This window comes from Drosophila virilis, chromosome 3 (assembly GCF_030788295.1).
Source record: "Drosophila virilis strain 15010-1051.87 chromosome 3, Dvir_AGI_RSII-ME, whole genome shotgun sequence".
Lineage (NCBI taxonomy): Eukaryota > Metazoa > Arthropoda > Insecta > Diptera > Drosophilidae > Drosophila > Drosophila virilis.
The window spans coordinates 2,510,500-2,532,494 of record NC_091545.1 but is presented as its reverse complement, the minus strand read 5'-3'; the positions used below and the strand labels follow the sequence as shown (position 1 = coordinate 2,532,494).

The 21,995-nt window shown below is 37.9% G+C and overlaps 1 protein-coding gene across 1 annotated transcript in view; it reads right to left on the bottom strand.

The window, feature by feature from the left end:
• GluRIB (Glutamate receptor IB) overlaps positions 1–21,794 on the bottom strand; it is a 164,325-nt gene extending 142,531 nt beyond the window's left edge. The window contains exons 1-7 of the mRNA XM_002046125.4: positions 21,362–21,794; positions 16,548–16,926; positions 15,964–16,116; positions 14,588–14,715; positions 13,925–14,054; positions 3,732–3,985; positions 3,465–3,629 (exon numbers count right to left, since the gene is read on the bottom strand). Of these exons, the coding sequence (XP_002046161.3) occupies positions 3,465–3,629; positions 3,732–3,985; positions 13,925–14,054; positions 14,588–14,715; positions 15,964–16,116; positions 16,548–16,713 (996 nt within the window). The 5' untranslated portion in view covers positions 16,714–16,926; positions 21,362–21,794. The remainder of the gene's footprint in view (positions 1–3,464; positions 3,630–3,731; positions 3,986–13,924; positions 14,055–14,587; positions 14,716–15,963; positions 16,117–16,547; positions 16,927–21,361) is intronic.
• Positions 21,795–21,995: the final 201 nt, after the last annotated feature.

Here is a 21,995-nt window from a genome sequence, read left to right as displayed (position 1 = left end):
TGAGTATGGAGCATTTACAGATTATATGGGCACTCATTTCATTTGCTGGCACTTAATTAGAGTATTACACGCTGTTATTCACAATTTTCACCGTCATTGGCACTGTCTATCATTTTATTTATTCGAGTTGGGGTATTTGCAACGATGGGATTAAGGAGTTTTCGCGACGCTTTGTTAGCAATTTTCTAGATTTTGGCGGACTCACAGCACAGGGTTGCTCACGGGAGCTTTAACAGGTTGCTGTTAAATAGCAGCTGTTATCGTTAAAATGAAATCTATCGAAAAGTCTCGATCGATATATCAATCGCAAGTCAGTTACATATATTGCAGCAGACAATAAATGCCAGAAAAAATATATATATTGTAATAGTTTTGTTAGTGTTCAGCCGTGTGCAAGTTTCAGTTATATATCAATTAATGCAGCCATTGTTTACAGCCATTTTTTACAGATGTAATTGAACATTCGGTGTAGTTGCCACTTGAAGGAATTAATTTGTACCAGCAAGTATAAGAAAATGTACCATGGACTAGTACCAGCTAAATAACCACATATATGGAATATAAGCATGCCAAATTGTTGCTAATTGTTGAATGTTTGGAGTAAATGGAATTAAAAGAGGTAAAAGCATAGATCGAGTGTACCAATGTACCACAAACACCAGTTTTAGTACATGCTTAGTACACATATGGCAACCGTGGTTAACAGCACGGCGCCTATGTTAACATATTCTTCTGAGCTGAGCAAAGCGAATAGAAAAACGCGCGTAGAATGGCAAGCGGTAAAAACGGCGTGGTGTGTTTTTTGTTTTAATAAGCATTTCACTGGTGTTTCAAATTAAATGTTTATAGAAAAGTGAAGCCAACATGTCGCAAAATATGTGACAATACAAAGTTTCCATAGTGCTATGCTATATACTAGGTAAAAGTCGTGTGTAATTTCTTTATGCTTATGTACGTATGCATGCAAGTGCATGTGTGTATGTGTGCATATGTGCAGCATCGTGAGAGAGTGAGCGAGAAAAAAAACGGAGTTTGGCGCGAAAAATGTCTTATTTGGCGGCAATATGCATGTTTTTTTTTCCGTGATGCGTTTCAAAGGCAATAATGTGTTGAAATTAAAAGTATTCAATTTTCTCTTCTTTATTTTTGTGAAGTGTTGCTTGTCAAAGGCGAAAATGTGTTTAATAATTTGCAAAAAGTTCCAAGCAAGGCTTTAATTGCGAGTTTCGTCTTACGTAACAAAGTGTGTGCGTGTGTGTGTGTGTGTGTCGCGTGAAATTTGGCCGATGCATTTTTTTTGTGATGCCTATTAAAAAGGCGAAAATGTGTTAAAAGTTTTCTAGTGTATTTTTTTCTCTTTTTTTTATTTTATTTTTTTTTGCATATTAAAGGTGAAACGAAAATGAAAATGCATAAAAGGCGTAATTATAATGAGTCTCCTATTACGTATATATGTGTGCGTGTTTTTGCGTGTTTGTGCGTGTTTGTGCGTTCGTGTCAATGGAGAAAGTGTGGAGAGTTTTTTTTTTCGTGGGAATTTTTTTGAGTGCATTCTTTTGAGTGTTATTTTGTTGTTGGAGAATTTATGAGTTAAAGTTGCAAATTTGTGAGTTATTTCTTTTTTTTTTTTTTGAGTGATAATTATAAATTAAATAAATTACGAGTCTTCTATATCATAAATATGTATATGTAAATGTGTGTGTCAGTGCGTGAGTGTCTCGTAAGTGAGTAAAAGAAAGAGTGAGTTTTTTTCGTGGCCATTTTTTTGAGTTTTTTTTTTTTGATGTTTTTTTAAAGTGATTTGTATCAAAGCAGAATATGTGTTAAAATGTAAGTAAACAATTTAAATTTGTATAGCCACATAAATAGTGAAAATAAGGTTTTATGCAAAATGCATACATGTGTGCATGGTGTGTGTGTGCGTGTGTGTGTGTGTGTGTGTGTGTGTGTGTGTGTGCGTAGGGAAAAGAAGATGCGCACAAGTCAAATAAACAAATAAGCATTGTCAAAGAGAGCAACATCTGGGCTTTGTGGAGTGTGTGAGTGGGGGGAGGGGATGGGGTTGGCTTAAGCGTAACGTTGAAGTCCCGAAGCAGAACACAACTAAAATTTAAGCGCCACAAAGTGAAATCTTTGTCAACAAGGATAATGCCAAGGAAATACAAATATAAACAGCACGCAAACTAAACCAACTCGCCAACTGTCGAGTAGTTGCCCGTCTGTGCGTGTGTGTGTGCCCGTGTGTGCCCGTGTGTGCGCGCGCTAAGCATGACAAGGACAACAACAACAACAGCGGCAACGGCAGCAAGGACACATACACTCGCATATGCATGTGTGTGTGTATTTGTGTATGCCTTTGACTGAAACTTGCTGCTGAACTATGTGAAAAGTGAAATCTGTCGCCCGTTCTGCTGCTGTTTGTGTTGCTATTTGACTACACACGGAGAACGATAGAGTGACAAAGAGCGAGTGTGAGAGAGAGAGCGAGAGAGAGAGTGGGGGGGAATGGGAGAGAGGGACCAGATAGCCAGCACAAAAATATGCTACAGTGCCAACTAGTGTTGATCTGTAACGGCGTAACTGTGACTGAGTAACTGTGATTGACCAAAACTTAACTTCGTTTCGAACAGCTTCAAAGTCACGGGTACGATTCACAGTCACAGTCAGTTCGATATTAGTAGTTACAGTGAACAGTCAGGTCTATATTAATAGTCATAGGCTTGTATATTAACAGTCAGATCGACGTAAATAGTCACAGTCTTATAAAAACAGTCCGTCTGATATGAATGCTTACAGTTAGATTTACACAGTATGTTCGATATTAGTAGTTACAGTGGGATATGAACAGTCAAGTCCTTGTCAATAGTCATAGGCTTGTATATTAACAGTCAGGTCGACGTGAATAGTCACAGTCTTATAAAAACAGTCCGTTCCATATAAGAAGTCCCAGTCAGATATGGACAGCCAGTTCCATATAATAGTGACAGTCAGTTCCGCACTAAAAGACACAGTTATATAGAAACAGTCAGTGCCATTTAAATAGTCACAGTCTGCTATTAACAGTCAGTTCCATATTAGTAGTCGCAGTCAGCTTCACACCAATAGTCACAGTTGGACAAAAACAGTCAGTTCCATATTATTAGCCACAGTCAGATATAAACAGTCAATTCGATATCACAGTCAGCTCCGCACTAAAAGTCACAGTTAGATAAAAACAGTCAGTGCCATTTAAATAGTCACAGTCTGCTATTAACAGTCTGTATTAGTAGATACAGTGAGCGAGGAACTATTAGTTACGGTTAACTTAAAACTGTCAGTTTCATATTTATCTAATCTCCAATCAAAAGTAAAAGTCACAGTAAGAGTTCTCACAAGTAGCGCCCATCTCCAATGCGAATGGTAAACATTAAATGCCAGCAAATATTTAACAGCCTAGCGGCAATGTTGGATGTTTAGAACTTTACCGAAATCGATTCCCGCCCGGCGCCCACGCTCGTCTGTGGGTCGAGTCGTTTCCAGTTGTCATAGAACTCGCGCACGAGACGCCGATTTGTGTCCACAATGCGAAATCCGGTAATGTTAATGGCACCAAATTCGATTATCTCGCTCTCCCAGCGATCGTCCATGACCTGCAACCCAAACAAAAATGAACGTGGAGACAATATTGGGGCGTCAAGCCACACCCACAAAACACAAACCAAAAACACACACACACACACACACACACTTACCAGTCCACTCAATAGATAGTGATAGGTGCGACGTCCCAAACGCAAATCCCGGACATGCTGTATCAGTATTTGCTTGGCCATTTCTGTTGGACAATCGAGCACGATATGCTTGTTGGTGAAGCGTCCGATATGCTCCAGCGTGTGCAGAAACTCAATGGCCATGCTGACATTCGAGATGCGCTTCACCAGCTCCACTTGAAAGGACTCGTTGCCCGGCTTCAGGCCCTGGTAGATTTGTTGCAGTCGCAGCAAACCTGCAATGGCGCACAGAACAAAGAGTTTCCGAGAATGAGAATGGGCGTAAATTCTGTGCGCGTTAATTAACTCTAATGCGCATTGAGTGGATGATGGCTGGGGGGTGGGGGGAGGAGGAATTAGAGTCTCGTGTGGGCTACACAAATTATGGCTATCATCAGTTGGAAAAGCTCTTCAATAATCGAACATTACGTTCTGCTGGCCTTGTTGCTAAGTCGATTGGATTTGGCGCCAAGCTTTAATATTTGGAAGACTGGCAAGAGCTTTTACTTCTCACTTCCAAGCCAAAGAAATATCGCTATAAATTATGAATTAAGATCTGATTAAGTTAAAGTCCGCAGAGTTCCGAGTAATAACTTTTTACCATATAAAATTCGAAAATACTTAATAAAAAAAGGATATAAAAAGAAATCCTATTTATGTTATCATTAAAAATGTTAACGATAAAATGTTAGACGTCTGTTAAGTAACAGAAGAGATGATTACTTAATGAATACGATATGATAATAGGGAGGATAGCTGGGCTCGAAGTTAACAGCTTTGACGAAAAAATGAGAAGCCTCGGCTTTTGAAACATAAAGCAAGAAATCGCTGGCTCAAATCCAATGGCCAGTAGATGAGAGGCCTGAGCTGAGTTACGAAAAGTTGCCGGTTCAAATCTAAGAGAAATTCTCTAATATGTACATATGATTGATTGAAATTTCGTCTATCAATTTTTGTAAACTTAGTTGTTTATTCAAGCAACACGTTACGTCGCAGAGCCAGTGACAGAGCTAGGCAGACGCACAACAAAGGCTGCGAAAGTCCGTTTGCGTAGACAACAAAGAAAAATATGATGCACATGTGTTGCGTATCTCAGGGATGCGGCAGCAGCTCACGGGCAACTCACAAATTGATGCTCGAGGCCATGCTAAGCGGCTCGTTGCGTTCCGTTCCAGATTTCCTGCCCCTGGTATTGGCCTCGTTGGCGTGTGTGTTATGCGGCCGAGATTTCATTGCAAGCGCAATTTGCATTTGGTGCTTATTGAGTTATCTCTCCCTTTCTCTTTCTCTATCTCTCGGCAACTAACTGCAGTTGCATGCAGCATTCATTCGCACTTAAACAGATACGCAGATGCCATACGGCCGGCGGCTTCAAAAAGTCCGGCCAGAGTCCGGAGTCGTTCGTACAGCCCCCGAGATGATTTGTATGACAGCTACGCAACAGCACAAAAAGTATCCGCTCCCTCTCTCCCCTGTCTCGGCTGCAGCTTGAATACGCCTTCAATTTATGTTTGCGGCTAAAATGGGATTTGGCTTGGATTTCGCATTCGCCAGCTCCCTGACTACGGCTAACACGGCCATTGCTGCTGATGCTCACGGCTAAAGCAGCACTTCATACATATCCAATTTGTTGTTGTTTTGATTTACACTATATCCGCTGCCAATGTCAGGATGAAGCATTACAGAATACCCTGTATGCAACAAATGCAACGAGGTGGCATCGACTTACAACTCGACTCGATCCCTAAACTTCGTGCTCAGCCTTACAGAGGGCTGTATTTGAGTACATTTTAGTACAAATAAGGAAGAAAATATCTAACAGGGTATCTGACAGTCGTGCATAATTTATAAAATCGTATATCTTAAAAAATGTTAATATCTACAGACAGATACAACCCATTAGACATGTGCTTAGGCGGTGTGAAATATTTTAAGCCTGACCACAGGGTATCTGAAAGTCGAGCAACTGATTTGTTTGCTTAATTAAATGAAAAGATATCTAAATATATGCAAAAGCATATTCATATACATACGCACAAAAGTCACTCAAATTCATGCTTGCATAAAAATACACTAGATTACAGGGTATCTGCCAGTCGTTGACATCCACCAATTGGCTCCTACTTCAGCAGTAGAACCAATTTTTTACGCTGTACTAGTGCAATAAATTTTGTGCTTTGCCTTTTATACAATTTCATTTGCTGTTGCTCATCCACCTCCTCCTCCTCTCCCCCTTCCCTTCCCCTTCAGTCCACAGCCCCTCCGGAACTTCTATCTATACCCACTCCAAACTCAATCGTCCCGCTCCCCACCTACCCCTCTCCCTTTACGTTCCCGCTAAACCTCATTCCCCGGCGCCTGTTACAGTATTTCTATAGTCCTCACGCTTGGCTTGCGTTTGGATTTGAGTTTTGGGTTTTTGTGTTTTTCGATTTGAGATTTGTCGTTTGGATTTGGAGCATGTGCGTGTGTGTTGGGTGTGTGTGTGTGTGTGCGAATATTGAGAGTGTAATTGAGTAGCGTTCTGTGCTGCGACTTGGGCTTTTGTTTTATTTCATTTTTGATATGAAAACATTTGCGACAGCCCCTTCCCTGCCCCTGCCCCTTCTCGGCCACCGCACATTAAATGTGTGTGCGTGTGTGTGTGTGTGTGTCTCCAAATTGATGGCTCGGAATTGGCTTCTGTCTTGATTTCGTTTTTTTTTTTTATATTTTATTCTTCGCTCGCATTGTTTCACTTCTAGAGAGTATTCTAATTTTGTCACAAAGCGCAACAGAAGATGAATCTTATATATACATATATTTTTATTTTAGTATTTATCAATTTCAACTGCTAAGTCGAGTGGGAAATGCTTAAAATTCCATAGAAAAGCTTAAACTAGTTGTTTTGTGATATTTTTTGGTTGAATAAAATAATATTGAAATATTTTATAATGCCCTTAAAGCGAGACAAATATTTCAATTGTTATTGTCAACAAAATGTGGCTGCTTGATTTGAACCAGCGCCTTCACTCTTTAAGAAAGTAAACAACGTACAACGAACTACCAGAGTTTGTTACTTTAATAGACTTCTTCAGACTCATTTACATCATATTTGGAAATAAACTTTCTGCCGAATTTGAACCAGTGACTTTACTCTTGAGAAAACTTTGGAGCAGGCATTGGTTCAACTCGTGCACCTCCTTTTTAAATCTTATTTAAGTACTTTTTTTTTGTTTTTGTTCTTAACATAAAGTTTCTGCTTGAGTTGAACCAGCGACTTTACTCTTGAGTTTGACTCTTGCACGAACTACCTCAAAATTGTGACTGCCCTTGGGCTCATTTAAATGCTATTTGAACTATTGTTGTAAACCCAAAATAGCTGCTGGACTTGAACCAGTGACTTCACTCTTGCGGAAATTCAGAAGCAGACATTGGCTCAACTCGTGCTCCTCTTGACAGACTTTTATCTATCCGCCAGGGTATTTAAACTTCGTTAGTCGAAGCTTCCTTCTTACATTTGACAATTTTTTATTGTTACGAATCGTTTTTCATGTCTTTTGTCTTTAAGCTCGTGTGTATGTGGCTTATTTCCGTTTTGTGTTTATTGTTTTACTTTGGGCCTGTCGCATTGTTCCATTTTTTCCCCCACTTTTTTTGTTGTTTATGTTGCAAATTTAATTTACAATTATATTTATATATATAACTTTTTTTTGTGGCCATTCTGAGCCAAATTCAATTATTTTTCAAGCACAATTTCGCCATAGCAAATTCATTGAAATTGAATTTTTAAAAGCCATTCAGATAGACTTATTTTTGCAGTATCTCTAGTCTATCTTCGAGTATCTCGTTTTTGGATTGTGGCTTGCCATGCAAATTGTGAACAGCTGCCATATCCTGACGCCTCCTTCCAACGACGACGTGCAGCTTGTTTATTTGCTGCTCGGGCTAAAACTTCTCTATTTTCACTCACATGCGAAAAGTAAACAAGACAATTTGTTATGTTAAACAAAAGTTAGTTTTGCGGAAATGAAGTTTTCCTCCCATCGGTAGTGACATTCACACACTCGCACACACACACACACTTAGGCATAAAACACACACAAAAGCAGCCACAGACACAGTTTGGTTCCATGGCGCACATAAGACATCACACAGTAACAAGTAAAACATTTGCTTACATATTTTATGCCTTAACAAATGAGAAAGATAATGGAATTATTATAAGCAAGTTTTACTACTAGCTGACGTTGCCCGGCGTTGCCTGGCTCACGTGAACTGTGCGCGGAAATGTTGTAGAGCACAATTCAGGCATATACAAAGCCCCTGAATTTGCCAAAACACGTCCACGCATTTACGAGAGGGCGATTTTTGAGAGCATTTTGATTGACAAATCAAGATATTCAAAAGATAAAATAAATAAATATAAAATTGGAAATAAGAATGTATTGGATTTCAACCAGAGACCTTACGCTTGTTAGTTCGACGTATTTTATTCGACAGCATTTTAGCAGAAAACCCCAAATCAAAAGATACTAAATAAATTATGAAAATTTATACATTTTTCGGGTTTGAACCAGCAACCTCACGCTTATTGGTGTAACGTGGAGAATACATTTGACCGCATTTTTATTGACAAAAGAACAAAAACAATTCTAAAGACAAGAATTATTTATTATTATTAGAATTTAATTTATTATAATTTAAAATTAAAGTTCTTATTGAACCGGCAACTTTACTCTTGGTAGTTCGACGCTAAGACTCGACTTTTCTAAAAGCGCGCCTTAGTGTACTTTATATATTTATTTAATATTATGTGGGGTTCATTTCCTAAACTTGGTGCTGAAATTTAAAATTTTAACTTTGAACCGGCAACTTCACTTGTTAATTCGACGATTAATTTTATTTGCTTATCTAAATTAAAAAAAAAAAAATATCCTTAAATATTTCTACTTCTACTTTCTACAACTCTTATGAAACCTAAAACTTTCTTTCGATAACATTTATTAATTTTTATTTTTAGAATATAAATGTGAAAGTGAAATGTGTTTAACCCAAGCCCCAGCTCATGTCAAAGGTAAGCTACGATTTTTTGTTTTTTTAATAAACTCTTCTATGGCAACCCTTCTTACTTGCCAGAAACTTATCTCTTTAAATCATTTGCTTATAAATATTTGAAAAGCACAACTATCCTTAAAGAAAATCTTAGATGTTTAACTCTTAAAGCGGAGCCCCAACCACTTTGTAACTTAGCTGCTTGTTATGGCCTTCACTTGTTTGCTGCTGTTGCTGTTGCTGTTGTTATTCTTGTTGTGTTATCAGAAACTTTGTTGGTTTAATTACTTTGAAAGAGTGTGGGAGAGCGGAGGCGGCGAGAGTGGGCGTGGCAAGTGATACGGACAGGCTGAAAAGGATTTGCCTTATGCGCATATGTTTTCAATGGCTCTGGCAGCAGGCGGCATCAAAAGTATCAAATAACATGAAAGTGAAATCGCTGTAAAAACCCATTATGGTTAAATTAATGGCAAAACAGTTTCAAGCCCGGCCCCAAGCGCTAGATCGAAGCCCTCCCGGACGCAGTCTATGCAAATTTGTGATTTGATTATTATATGATTTCTAGTCTGAAAACCCGAATGCATACGCATTAGCTTATTGTTATTCATGATGGCACCTACAATCAGATTTGTGCCAGATTTTTATGTACAAAAATGCGCAGGGCATGTTAAGCTCGAGCATGCTCGACTAGTCTTTATACCCAGTAAAAAATTGCTAAACAAAAATGAGCCAACAATTTGTTGTATAATTTATACGAATTGTCATTAAAATTAATAATCAATTTCGCCAACTGTTAAAGTGTGGCATGCCCACTCTGCTTAAAAAACACACATGGAATTGTTTACATTTGGTTTTCGGCCTTTTCTAATATTCAAAGACAATCAAAGCCAATCATTGACAATCAATCTATAAATAAAACCATTTGCATAAATCCACAAAACACTCGCCACATTGATTAGCTCTGCCCGGTTCAAGGATTTGTTACCTGTTGTTCCTCGGATGTTTAATAAAATATTTAGCCAAGTCTCCGGGCGAAAGCAGAGAACCAGCACAGGCACATGGAATGGAAAAACTCATTATCCGACTGCCCGATGAGCTGGCAATTTTCCTAACCAGGCGACAAATGCAAATGCCTCTCCCCTTTCCTCCCCCATTTGCCACAGAGTGTCCTGCGTAATAAATTTTCGTGTGAGAGCAACAACAATGCGCCTTGGTCCTGACAGGACTCATTCTTTTAATACCCTCCTGCTGCTGCCTCTGCTGCTGCTGCCTGGGTGCTCAGGAAACATGAGATTCTTTCGTATATCACTATATATATATATGCACACATGCATATATAATGAGACAGTGTGTGTGTGTGTGTGCCTGGCACTGTGCTAAAAAATAAGTGAGACATTTACTTTCATTGCAGACTCTTGATTGTACGCTTTTAATACCAAATCAGCAGCCGAAAGTATCTTTAACTTGGCTATTCGAATCGTGTTTTTAGGCATTTCTCGTATTCAAATTTCAGAAGCTGAAATGTCTTATTTTTATAGTAAATAAATATATATACCTATGGGTAGAACATTCGAACAAATGTTACAAAAATCTTGTCAAAGTCTTTGTTGTCAGATAGACTTAATTGAAAAAATTCGGTAAAAAATCTTGTGATAAAATAAGATTAAAGCTATCTAAGAATCTTAAAGTTCCTTGAGTGTAATATTAAAAGCCAAAATTCTGCTAGCCGATAGTGACCGACTAGAGTATACCCTGATCATTCTTCTACTTAGACTAACTAGCCATCAAATAAAAGATGCTTGATCTGTATCTGGACACTTCAGTTCTTTAAACCTACAAGATTTGCTCAAAAGATTATATATATGCTTTTAGGAATCGGAGATGCTTCCTTCTGTCTGTTAAATATATGTTGTTTGAAAATTAACACAAAGTTATGAAAGCTCGAAAGCGGCAAATTAAAATGTTGCTAGCCCCAAATGGGAAAAACCGAAGAATAGGAAAAACAATCTTTGTAAATGCGACTCGGGAATATATCGTTGCGGCCTAAGTTGCTGCAGGCACACATCCTACTTGCAATACAAAAAGCCATCAACTTATGGCCAAAATTAAAATGGGTGTACGCCAATTTCGCAAGTCGCAAGTCATAAATGGAAGCGACAATAAACCCATAAGCTGGCGGGCCTATACGCATGAATTAGGGCGCGATGCCTTCCAAAAGAAATATATACGTATATAGAAAATATTGTGGGTGAGCCTTTTCCATAGAGTGGCCATTAGAATTTGTTGTTGTTGTAGTTTTTTTTTCTTGCTGTGGTTGTTGTTGTTGTTGTGGTGATTGCTTTAGCGCTGCCAATGGCCATAAATAGTTTTTGGCTGGGGTCAGGGTTCTGGGCGTAAAATGTTTCTCCAATTTCTGTGTAATAAACTCGTTTTGCGTGGCACAAATAAACACAAAGCCAGAAGAAGAAGAAGAAGAGGAGGGAGGGAGAATAACAACAAGAATACATTTGGTATAAACAGTTGCCAGCGCCACATGCCACATGCGAGCCAAAGAGCCAAGCAGCTAGCCAAAACAAAAGCCGTTAACTTGCGTTGCGTTACGTGCCAAGCAGCCGATGTGTATATCCAATATCCCCCCCACTCCCCCACTCTCCGAGAAAAAAAAGCATCCTTCGAGATACTCACACGCCGGCTGTGTAAACATGGCCATAAACTGAAGAGCTACAATTATTGTGAAGTAAAACAAAACACAAAAAAAAAAAAAAAACGAAAGGCGTGGCCAAACAAACGAAATCTGTATTTTGACTTAGTTTTTAAATGGCCAAGATATTAGGGTCAATATTTGAAATTTAGATTTACGCATGGCACTCGGCAAGAGGAAACGAGATTTATTTTTCGAAATTCGCGTTGGCTACAGACTTGCTGCAGACATGCATTCGATTTTTAATGTAAATGACAAAGTTGTAATAAATTTTCTGTTGAAAATGAAATTGCTTTGCGAGGAGTTTGATACTCCATCGGCTTATCAGCTCGGCTGTTGATGCCAATCGGGAATATATATATATGCTCCAAACGCAGCTGCCAGGCTTCCGGCTGACGCCATCAGTGAGAGACTCCTGCTAAGATTTACACCCTATCTTACGAGGCGAAGCATTCGAATACCTCACAGTATTACGCTATGTCCTGCTTCTCCTTGATTGTAAATATTTCATCATTGTGAAAATGCTTGTCACTATATTTTCTTCTCTCATTCAGTCGCTTGGCGAGAGAGAAGAGTGAGAGAGAGATATCAGAAAGTACTGATCGATACTAAGAAAAACAGCAAACATTTACTTTATGGAAGCGGGCATTCCCCTTCCATGCATTACACATTTCATGACAAAATTATAATACCCTCTACCCTCTGCTCCTTAGGAAAAACGTTTCATTAAAGGGGAAGCCCTGACTTGTAGAATTCCACAATTGTGGAATTGTGCCAATATATAATTAATATTAAATGATCCTTAGCATTAAATTTTGCCCTTTACTACAATTTACATAATATAGAATATTTTGGATTACAAATAGAATTTAATTCCTTTAATCATTTTAAATACTTTCAATTACAAATAGAATTAATTTACCATAATTGAAATTAGGTACAAGAACAAAAACCATTTTCAATTTTGCAGCTGAAAATTTATTTAATAATTTATTCAATTTCTTGTTTTCGATTATTTACGAAAATTAATTAATTTAAAAATAATTACAAATATAAATATAAAATTAAATTAAACATACATATTTAATCGAAAGGCAAACTCTAGACTTCTAAGCTCTTGCTTCATTTTTTTTGGGTTTTTCATAGAAAATACGAAAAATGATTTCGCTTGATTTATTTATTATTGATCTTTGCTATTATTCTATCAAGTATTTTAATACGCAAATATTTACTTGGCACACAATTGAAATCTCAAGTTTGGCTAAACACAAAGACCCAAGTGAGTGTGTGTGTGTGTGTGTGTCCCATCTCAAATGAATATTCAGCTCTCACACCTGTGCGAAATATTATTATTTGTGCTATGCTTGAAATTGATTGAGTGCCATATATTTCCATAGCCTAGTCAAACAACAACAAAACGCCTCAAAGCACACAAATCCCGCACACCCACACACACACACACACACAGCCATTCACTCACACACTCAACGTTAACACTCGCTGTGGTTAAATTGATTGAGTGCTGTTGCGCGAGAATCATAAAAAAAAGAGAAGAGATTTTCACGTGGCATTCATTAATAATAATAATACAGACGTCCGCCAGTTGACCAGGCATTGCCTGATCCAACCGTCTGGCCTGCCTGACTGACACTCTGCAAAGGCCCTTCTCTCTGTGTCTGTGTGTGTGTGTTGTGTGTGTGTCTGTGTGAATCTCGACTCGTCCCGTCATATAAGCCAATTGTCTGTCAGCGCAGACGGCTGTGTCATTAAGTTTTATTTATAAAGCGGCTAAATGGAAAATCCTCGCAAAAACTTATAACAAAGCAAATTGACTCAACAGCAGAGAGGAGGGAGGGAGTGAGGGAGGGAGAGGGGAGTATCTGTTGTAACCTTACATAAAACCCATCTCGCGTATAATATGAATTTTTCAGGCAATGGCAGATTATTGACTCTCCTGGGCACAGCCGGAACTGGGCGCGGAATTCCGTGCTCAATCTTACACTATATTAAGTATGTACGCACTCGGAGAAAAAAAGGATTGTGTGCTCGAATTAAGTTCATATTCTCTTAAACTCAGAACTCGTTTAATTCAGAAATATAAATACCCAAATTTCCGGGGGCAAGACTTAAATACAATAGGCTATAGGAAATACTTAGAAATCCCCTTCTTTAAATACGTTTCATGCTTATTTCAAGCATGCATAATCTTTAGTTAACTACCCGAAGAAATTACGCGGCGTTGCCCGTTTTATATGAATACTATGGCTAAAAGAAGATGCATCGAAAATCTGAGTCCAATTCGCATTGTCCGACTTGTCGAACACTAAGCTTAGAGCACAGTGTAAGCTTCGTACTAACATTATGCGTTTTTCTTTGAGTGTAGGCAAATGCAAAGGTATATATATATATATGTATATGTGTATATAATGTATGTACTCACCGTCGTGGGAATCGTAGAGATAAATTATTTTGCGCCAACCATAAAATTGTATTGTATCAATGATGGCCTGATGGTAATCCGGGCGCATGCTGAGGGCAAAGTCGAGGAAGCCAGACGATGGCGTAAGCACCTAAAACGCGCAAATTATGGAAAACACAGCTCATATAGTATAAACGAGACAGAGTGTGAATGTGTGTGAGTGTGAGTGAGAGGGAATATAACAAGTTAGTAAACATGAATCATTATTGAGTGTAGTCCTCATTGCTGCTGCTGGGCTTTGGGCCCATTGTTTTTTCGGCTCGTTTTGGGCATTTGCCTGCTTGATTTATAGAGCCAAGCCTTACTTCCAAAACGGAGGACAAAAGTGTGTTATAAATTTTTAAAGAGCACACGCACACGCAACGCCATAGAACATCATTATTGCTGTAGAATCTCAACAGAAACTGAGTCGTGTATTTATAATGATTTGGATGCCGGCGCATAAATTGTGATTTTGCCACATTTTGGGTAACGTTGAAAGTTTAACTTATGCATTTTCAAGGTTACACCAGCCAATTTAGATTTTGTCGAATAGTCAACGTTGCGTATGATTAATATTTCATATTTAAATAGGCAACCGGCTGGCTGCCCTTTAATATTTATTAGAACGTAAACGGCACTCACCTTCTCCGGAAACCAGGGCGTCACGAAGGGCATCTGAAACGTATTCGAGTAGGAGTGCAGCGTATCAAACGAGTCGGGCGACACCGCGCCCAGCATGGCATAAACGCCCCGTGAGAACTGATTACAAACTGTGCAAATGAGTATATATATGAAAAACAACAAAAAAAAAAAAGAAAGTTGCAAATTTTATGGTTAGCCAACATTTAAAACTGTGCACAAAATTACTCGCTGATGAGATTTTATTTGCTTTTTCAACTAGTTTCACTCAACATTTTAATGTGCACACATTTTAATTCTCATATTGTGTGTGGTTGCCTTTTTTTACTATTATTTTCTTTTTTTTTTTAATGCCCCACAGCAAAAATAAATTGTGTGAAAAGTGTGTTTTAGTATATTTATATTTCTCATAAGCAATAACAGTCGAGTGTCAGTCTGTAGTTGCTTCATTCTATAAATACGTACATTTTGACTTGTTTGGAATTAAATTGTGGAATTATGGAGATAAAGCTGTGTTTTTGGAGATAGTTTATTTTAGTTCTTCATCTAGAAAAACAGTTTGGAAATGTTCAAAGAGTAACAAGAATGCTTGTTCAAGTAATTAGTCTAGCCAAAATTACCCATCGTTTAGTTTATTAATAAACATATTTTTTTTAAATAAAATATATTTCCTTCTACGTTTCGCCGAAAAAAAAAAAGAATTATTTAATAGTTTTTTAACTATCATCATTATTATCATTATTTTTGATATTTTCGTTTAAACAAATAATTTAAAATTAAATAGACACTTAGAAAATGAAAATATCTACAAAATTTGAACCAGCGACTTGCCGCTTCTTAGTTCTATGCCCAATCATTCAGTCTTTTATATGTATTGATTGATATATGACAACTTAAGTTGTCACAAATGGCAAAATAATATAATGTTAGCAGGCCAAGAACTATTTGCACTTAAAATTTTAACAATTAAATTTGAATTTGAACCAGCGTCTTTTCGTTTGCTAATTCTATCACATAGATTGAATGACGTCCACTTTGAATGTCAGAAATTACAAAATAATGTAAATAACATAATATAAATTTAAAAATTTGGAATTTGAACCAGCGACCATCCACTTGCTAGTTCGATCACCAATTAGTAAGTCAGTGCCAGCTCTTTTATATACATTGATGAATATTATAAGGCCCATTTGAAAATTCATACTAACTTTGAACCGGCGACCAGCCGCCTGCTAATTCAATCATCAATTACCCAATCAATAAAGTCTCTATATACATTAAATGACATACGTGCGATTTGTATGCCACAAATTATATAATAATATTAATATTATGCTAAGTACCATTAACAGGGTATTAATTGAACGTTTAATACTTACTTAGTCTGGACAATTTGAATGCATCCGCCGTATTGATGACATCCACATAGGCCTGCAGCTCAAAGCGGCGCGTCGAGACATTCAGATTGTGATTGAGCATTGCATACTTAAAGGCTGATTGAACCTCATCGGTGCCCTGCTCGAAGATGGCACCTGTTGATGAGCGGCGTGCAGTAAGAGAGAGAGAGAGGGGAGGAGAGGGTGAATGAAACAGAGTTAAGTCGTTGCCGCTGCTGACTGCCACTGTGAAATTGTCAATTAGGTTGAAAAGCAAAGGCACTTTAAACTTTGTAATTGCTTTTGCGCTTGAATTTTATTTGAGCTGAAGAGGTTGGGGCACGTGGAAAAACTTGGCAGGCTTCTTTTGCTTGTTGTTATTTTTTCTTATTTTCTTGTTGTTGTTATAGCCTTGTCTTGGCCAATTTGGAGCACATTTTGTGCAAGTTAATAAGCGTGCCGGTTTCAGTTTACGAAATGCCTCAAGAACGGGCCGACTGGCAGCGACTGTAACTGCAACAGGCAGCAGCTGGCCGGTGTTTTTTTGTGCCCATCGATTACCAATTGGCTCGAAAGTTTCTACTTACCTAAAGGTATTTTCTCCGTTAACGATGGCTGCCCATTGGCCTGACTGCATATTAGCCACAAGAACATGGCAAAACATGGCCAAAGGCAGCTCGGCTTTAGGCCGCAGCGCATTTTGCAGCTACTCTTGCTCATATTTCTGTTATTGTTGTATTTGTTAATGTGCATTTTGTTGCCGTTGTTGTTGTTTTCAGTGTTGTTTAGCTTGAATTATTTGTTGCTGTTGTTTTTGCCTGCCGTTGACGGCATTTTGTGCATTTTGCTGCCTTCACTTGTTGTGCATTTGCATTATTTGTTTTCACTTTGCCGGCAGCTTGAAATTGATCGATGTAGTTTTAGTGTCCCATTTAATAACAATATTGACATTTATGTTAATTTTAGCTGTAAAAATCAAATACAATCGATTCTATTAATTCTCCAATGATGGCATTTTGGTTAAGTAAGATAATATATGTAAAAATTAAGTTGATCTAAAATTCCTCGAAGTAGCTTTCATTTGAAGTAGCAGCAGACATTAATTTATCGGTTAACCTTGCAACGATCGAATTGCAAATTTTACGTTGAAGCTAAATTTAAAGAAAACCTTATAAAATTTATGAATAAATTTAGTTAACTGTCTCGAAGATCTCGAACCTTAAAATATTTCCTAGTCAGCTTTTAGTCAAATCCCATTCAATATATAAATATCTATATTTAACTCTTAGTCAGAGCTAATGAAATGCTTATACTTTATTTTAGATAACACTATACAATAAATATACATTTTATTCTTCGAAATTTCAGTTCGGAAATGTTCTTAATGTAATTGAAAAGAAAGTATATATTTTAAGTAGAATAAAGAGAAATTGTCTGTGCTAAGAAATGATGATGATCAAATTTTAAGAAAATCAACTATCTATATACTAACTGAGAGCTTGGAAATGCTGGCGACATAAAAAACCTGGCATATTAAGTAAATTATATATGCCGCCTGTGGAGTTTAAGTTTTGGTTTGAAATTTCTCTAGTTAACTTTAATATTTTACAATTTTTTCACCCAAATATCGATTCTTTTTGCTGCTTGTTTTGCTTACATTTACTCAACTTAATGCTGCTTAGTTTGATTGCCTGGCTTTGGCATACATTTTAAGCTGCTTAATTTGAATGTTTTCTATGCGAGCCGTCGACAAACACAACCCACACACACGCACACACAAACGTGCACACAGACAGACAGGTTACACTCTGGCGGGCAGCATTTCGCATTCACGCGCCGAGTTGCACGTGTCTTTGGCACCCTCTGTTGCCCATTGTAAAGCCAACTTTGGCAACAAGCTTCTGCTTCTGCTTCTGCTGCTTCTTCTTCTGTCCATTTCACTTTCCTCTGATGTTCACATTTATGAGGCAACCCCCCGCCACGCCGCACACACCTGCCCAGTCTCTAAACATGCCGCTGTCCAGGTTTGTCCGCGCCAATGTGTCTGTGTGTGTCTGTATGCTCAGTGAACTGTATGTAAATATGTACACACATTCGCCTATCTGGCAAGCCTGTGTCAATCCCGCTGCCGCCGCCTCAGCTCTGGCTAACTGGCAAGCCTCCGTCAGTCCCCTGCCTCGTGTCTGTCAGCGCTCAGGTGGGCTGCGCTTAGGTGGGAAGCTGCGCCCAGTTTCCAGCTCTCAGCGCTTATTGCTATTGTTGTTTATGTTTTGTTGTTGTTCTTGTTCTTGTTGTTGTTGCACTGATTGTTAGTGTGTCAACTCGTAGCCATATTGTTGCCTTGTGTCCTGTTTAACACCCCGCCCCTTGGCAACACCCCCCCTCACTCTGTTACCCTCACGGTTCGCTGCGTGTTTTTGTGCCGATTTTGCGCTTATTTTAAATGTCTTTTGTCTTGCTTCAGCTTTTTGTTTTGCGTTTTAATTATTTAAAATATAGATCTGGCTAACCGAGTGTTCGGCTCAGCTTTTTATGCGCTCGATTCGCTCACATTTATTTGGAATTGAACTAGTTTTGCGTTTGACCAAAAACTTTTTTTCTTGCCCACACTTGGCTTGTTTTTTTTTTTTTTTTTAGTTTTTGTCTTGCTCTAAAATATTGGTAAAATTGTTGTTTTTTTTTAAGCCGCTTATTTCGGCCACATTTCAAAAAGAAGGGTTTTTAATAAAGGCCCCTTTTTCATGCTCTACGCACAGACGAAATTGTTGGAAAGGGTATCATCAAATTGTGGTAAACAACAAAATAGCTGCAAGTAAGCTTTAACTAGTTGGGAGAGCTTTCGAATGTTTATCTATATACAATTTGCTTTAACAGCTGAGCTTAGCTGATATTTGATGTACACAGCGTCTGATAAATAAGTTTTAAGTATAACAAAAAACCATAATAAATAATTATTTGAAAGATTTTTGAGCTCTGGACAGAAATGATAAATGTCTTTGTTAACAAACTGAACGAGAAAGTTCAAGATATTTTCGGCCAGTCGCAGATTTAATGCCCTGGCCTTTTGCAGATATGTGAGAAAAGAGAAGAGAATGTTTTGGCATACAAATAGTTACTAAACAATAAAGACTTAATATAGATTTATAAATAAATATAATGTAGCGCGATCTTGTTGAGACTTGGCTTGTTTTATATATATAATCATAACTTATCTCGATATGCAAGTCTAGGGTATTTAATCTTCGGCAGTTCAGTCGAATAGCCATACATCTGTCTATACATAAACATCCTCTGCTTTTGATATTGATCAGGAATATATATATATATATATATATATATATATATAGCAAACACAAATCATGACTAACTACTTCTGCTTAACTCCAACGCACAAAGTTCCACAAATTTATTAACTCTGCGTAGATTTTTATAGATTTTTGTCAGCATTGAATATAATTAGGGTATAGTTATAATGGCTAAATAATCGTAAACTTTGGCAAAGAGTCTCATAAAACCTACGCGTAATTAAGATCCATTTAATCATTAGTCAAATATTTAAGCGAACTCTTTTTCGCTTGGAGTGTGCCTGCGGCAAATGGCAGCGAGTGTCCTTAAATTGGCCAGCTCATCAGCAAAAAGTGGCGGGGCATTTGGAAAATAGATTAACAGACGCTTAATATTCATAAGTAAGGCCGCAGTTGCAGACATTTTAGGCGCACTCGCAACTTTATTCATTATAACGACGGCAAAACTAATGCCGACTCGCCGTCGCAGTCACAGTTGAAGTTGCGGCGGGGGCACTTAATTAAATTTAAATAAGAGGCACAAAGTTGCACGTCACGAAGGTTTCAGACGTGCCTATTTATAAGGGGCAAACAGAAAACACACTCGCAGCCAGTTAGATAAATGAAACGAATGAATGAACATTTAGACCAAAAGAATGCCAAGCAGCCTAGACGAGGCTCAAGCGTGGGATCGGGTGGAGAGGAGAGTGGAGCGGCGTGCACTGGGGCCAAGCTGCATGCTTTGCCCCAAACAGCGTCCACTTTTGTTAATTAAATAATTATTTTGTAGCGACTTGCTAATTACTTTTTACTCTTTAGATTTTAGAAAAAGAAAAAAAATACTAACCCCTATTCATTCGCCACTTGCCACATTTAGCAGCTGCTGGCGCATGAACCTTTGTCTTTGTTTTTGTCTTGACCCCCATCGCCTGCACCGACTCTATCTCCCTCTCTCTCGCTCTCCGATAGCCATCAGCTGCCCTTTTAAATCTTTTAAAGCCCAACAAAAAAATACAAAAAAAATGATATAAAATGCGAAATAAACACACTAAAATGTTCATGCTAAATAATTATCTTCTTCGTGCTTAACATCTAATGCTCTTGCAGGCATTTAAAAGGTGTCTTATTTATTTCTATGCTCACTCTCTAGACTCTTTTGGTATATAAAGAGATGTAGGAATGAATTTCTATATATTTAAGTTGGATTTTTATTGTGGCTTAAGGTCAAGCTTGTATTTGTCAGGCTTATATAAGATATTTAGTAAATCCTATAAGTGAGTGATATTAGTTAATAACAAATGTTAATAAGTAGTTAATAGTTAAATCTTCCATTTAGCAAAGTTTGTTTTAGATACTTAAAAAGTTCTTAACTTAGATTTTCCAGTCGGAAACTTGGCTTAAATGCATTTTCATTCAGTCATGAGTTACATTTGAGTTTCAAGGGGATCGTTTGTTACAAAAAAACGTTCCTTTATTCGTTTTCCACCAATATTTGACACTTTCGGGTGGAATTAAACAAAAATCTGCCTTAGTATGAACCCTAAGCACATAAGATAGCCGCAATAAACCTTTAAGCTTTATGGATCAAAAGTTTTATATGTATAAATGGGAGGTGTCTTTTGCAATAGATAATTATCATATATTACATTACATGATCATACTATATATCATATTAAATATATGGTTATTGTCTCTGTATAAAAAATACGAACTGCGCAAATGTTAGCCTTATGTAAAGCCCCTTATTAGCATATTAATGAGTTGTTTTGCAGGCGTTTGCTTCACCTAAATAAACTGAGTTTCTTTTTTAGTAACATATACATTGATATACCCTATATATTTGCTAGATATTATTGTTTGACTTCTGTTGAAAAGTGCCGTTCAATTATTCAAAATCTTTTGCAATTTCTTCGACAGTTAGATTGTGTTTTATTCGTTATAGCCCCAAAGCGAAGGCGTTCGCTTTCCGGGAATTCTCTGTACTGCTACGAACTGCCTGACAACATAAAGAATAATCAAAATAATGAGCACAAATTCCGAGTGTAATATTACAGCTCATCAAGTCTTTGGAATGTGCGTTCAATGTGCGCTGCAGGAGACGCCGCTCAAAGACTTACACAAATTGAGCCTCTATTTCGATTTATATTTATTTTGTTGCCGCTTGCAATTATTTGAAAAGTTATTATTTTTAGTCACATGGCACACTGATTTAAATATCGTAGCCGGCTTTTATTTTCTTTAATTTTTCGTTTCTTTTTTTTTTTTGGGCAAATTGACTTTTAAGCGAGTTTCACATTTGCATAAGTTGTCGTATTTGGAATTGGGCAAAAATGTTTGCCGCTTCTTTATTATCACGTAATGTTGAGTTGAAAAACACGCAAAGCGCACACACAATTTCTTATCGCTCGTTTTTCGACTGATGCCAAACAGCGAAGGGCTTTTCGATTATTCTTCGGTTGCTCGGCACACGCTTCTGATTTTTCACAGCTCGGCGCTTTTCATCCGCCGTTTTTCGTCCTGTTCGACGCGCACACGACTGTCTACTGACTGTGGCAGCATCGGCAGCATCCACGAGTCGCTCAAGTCTCGGCCAGCAGTCAGCCGGGCGACAAAGCTACAAAATCTCTGCCCGCTCTCAGTGTACTAAAAAGGGCGGCTGCACTCGGCGACAGAGAGAGAGAGAGAGAGAGAAAGAGAGCGCTCGGCTAGTCTGCACAGAGCATACGGGTCCAGAAATGGACGAAGCCTTTA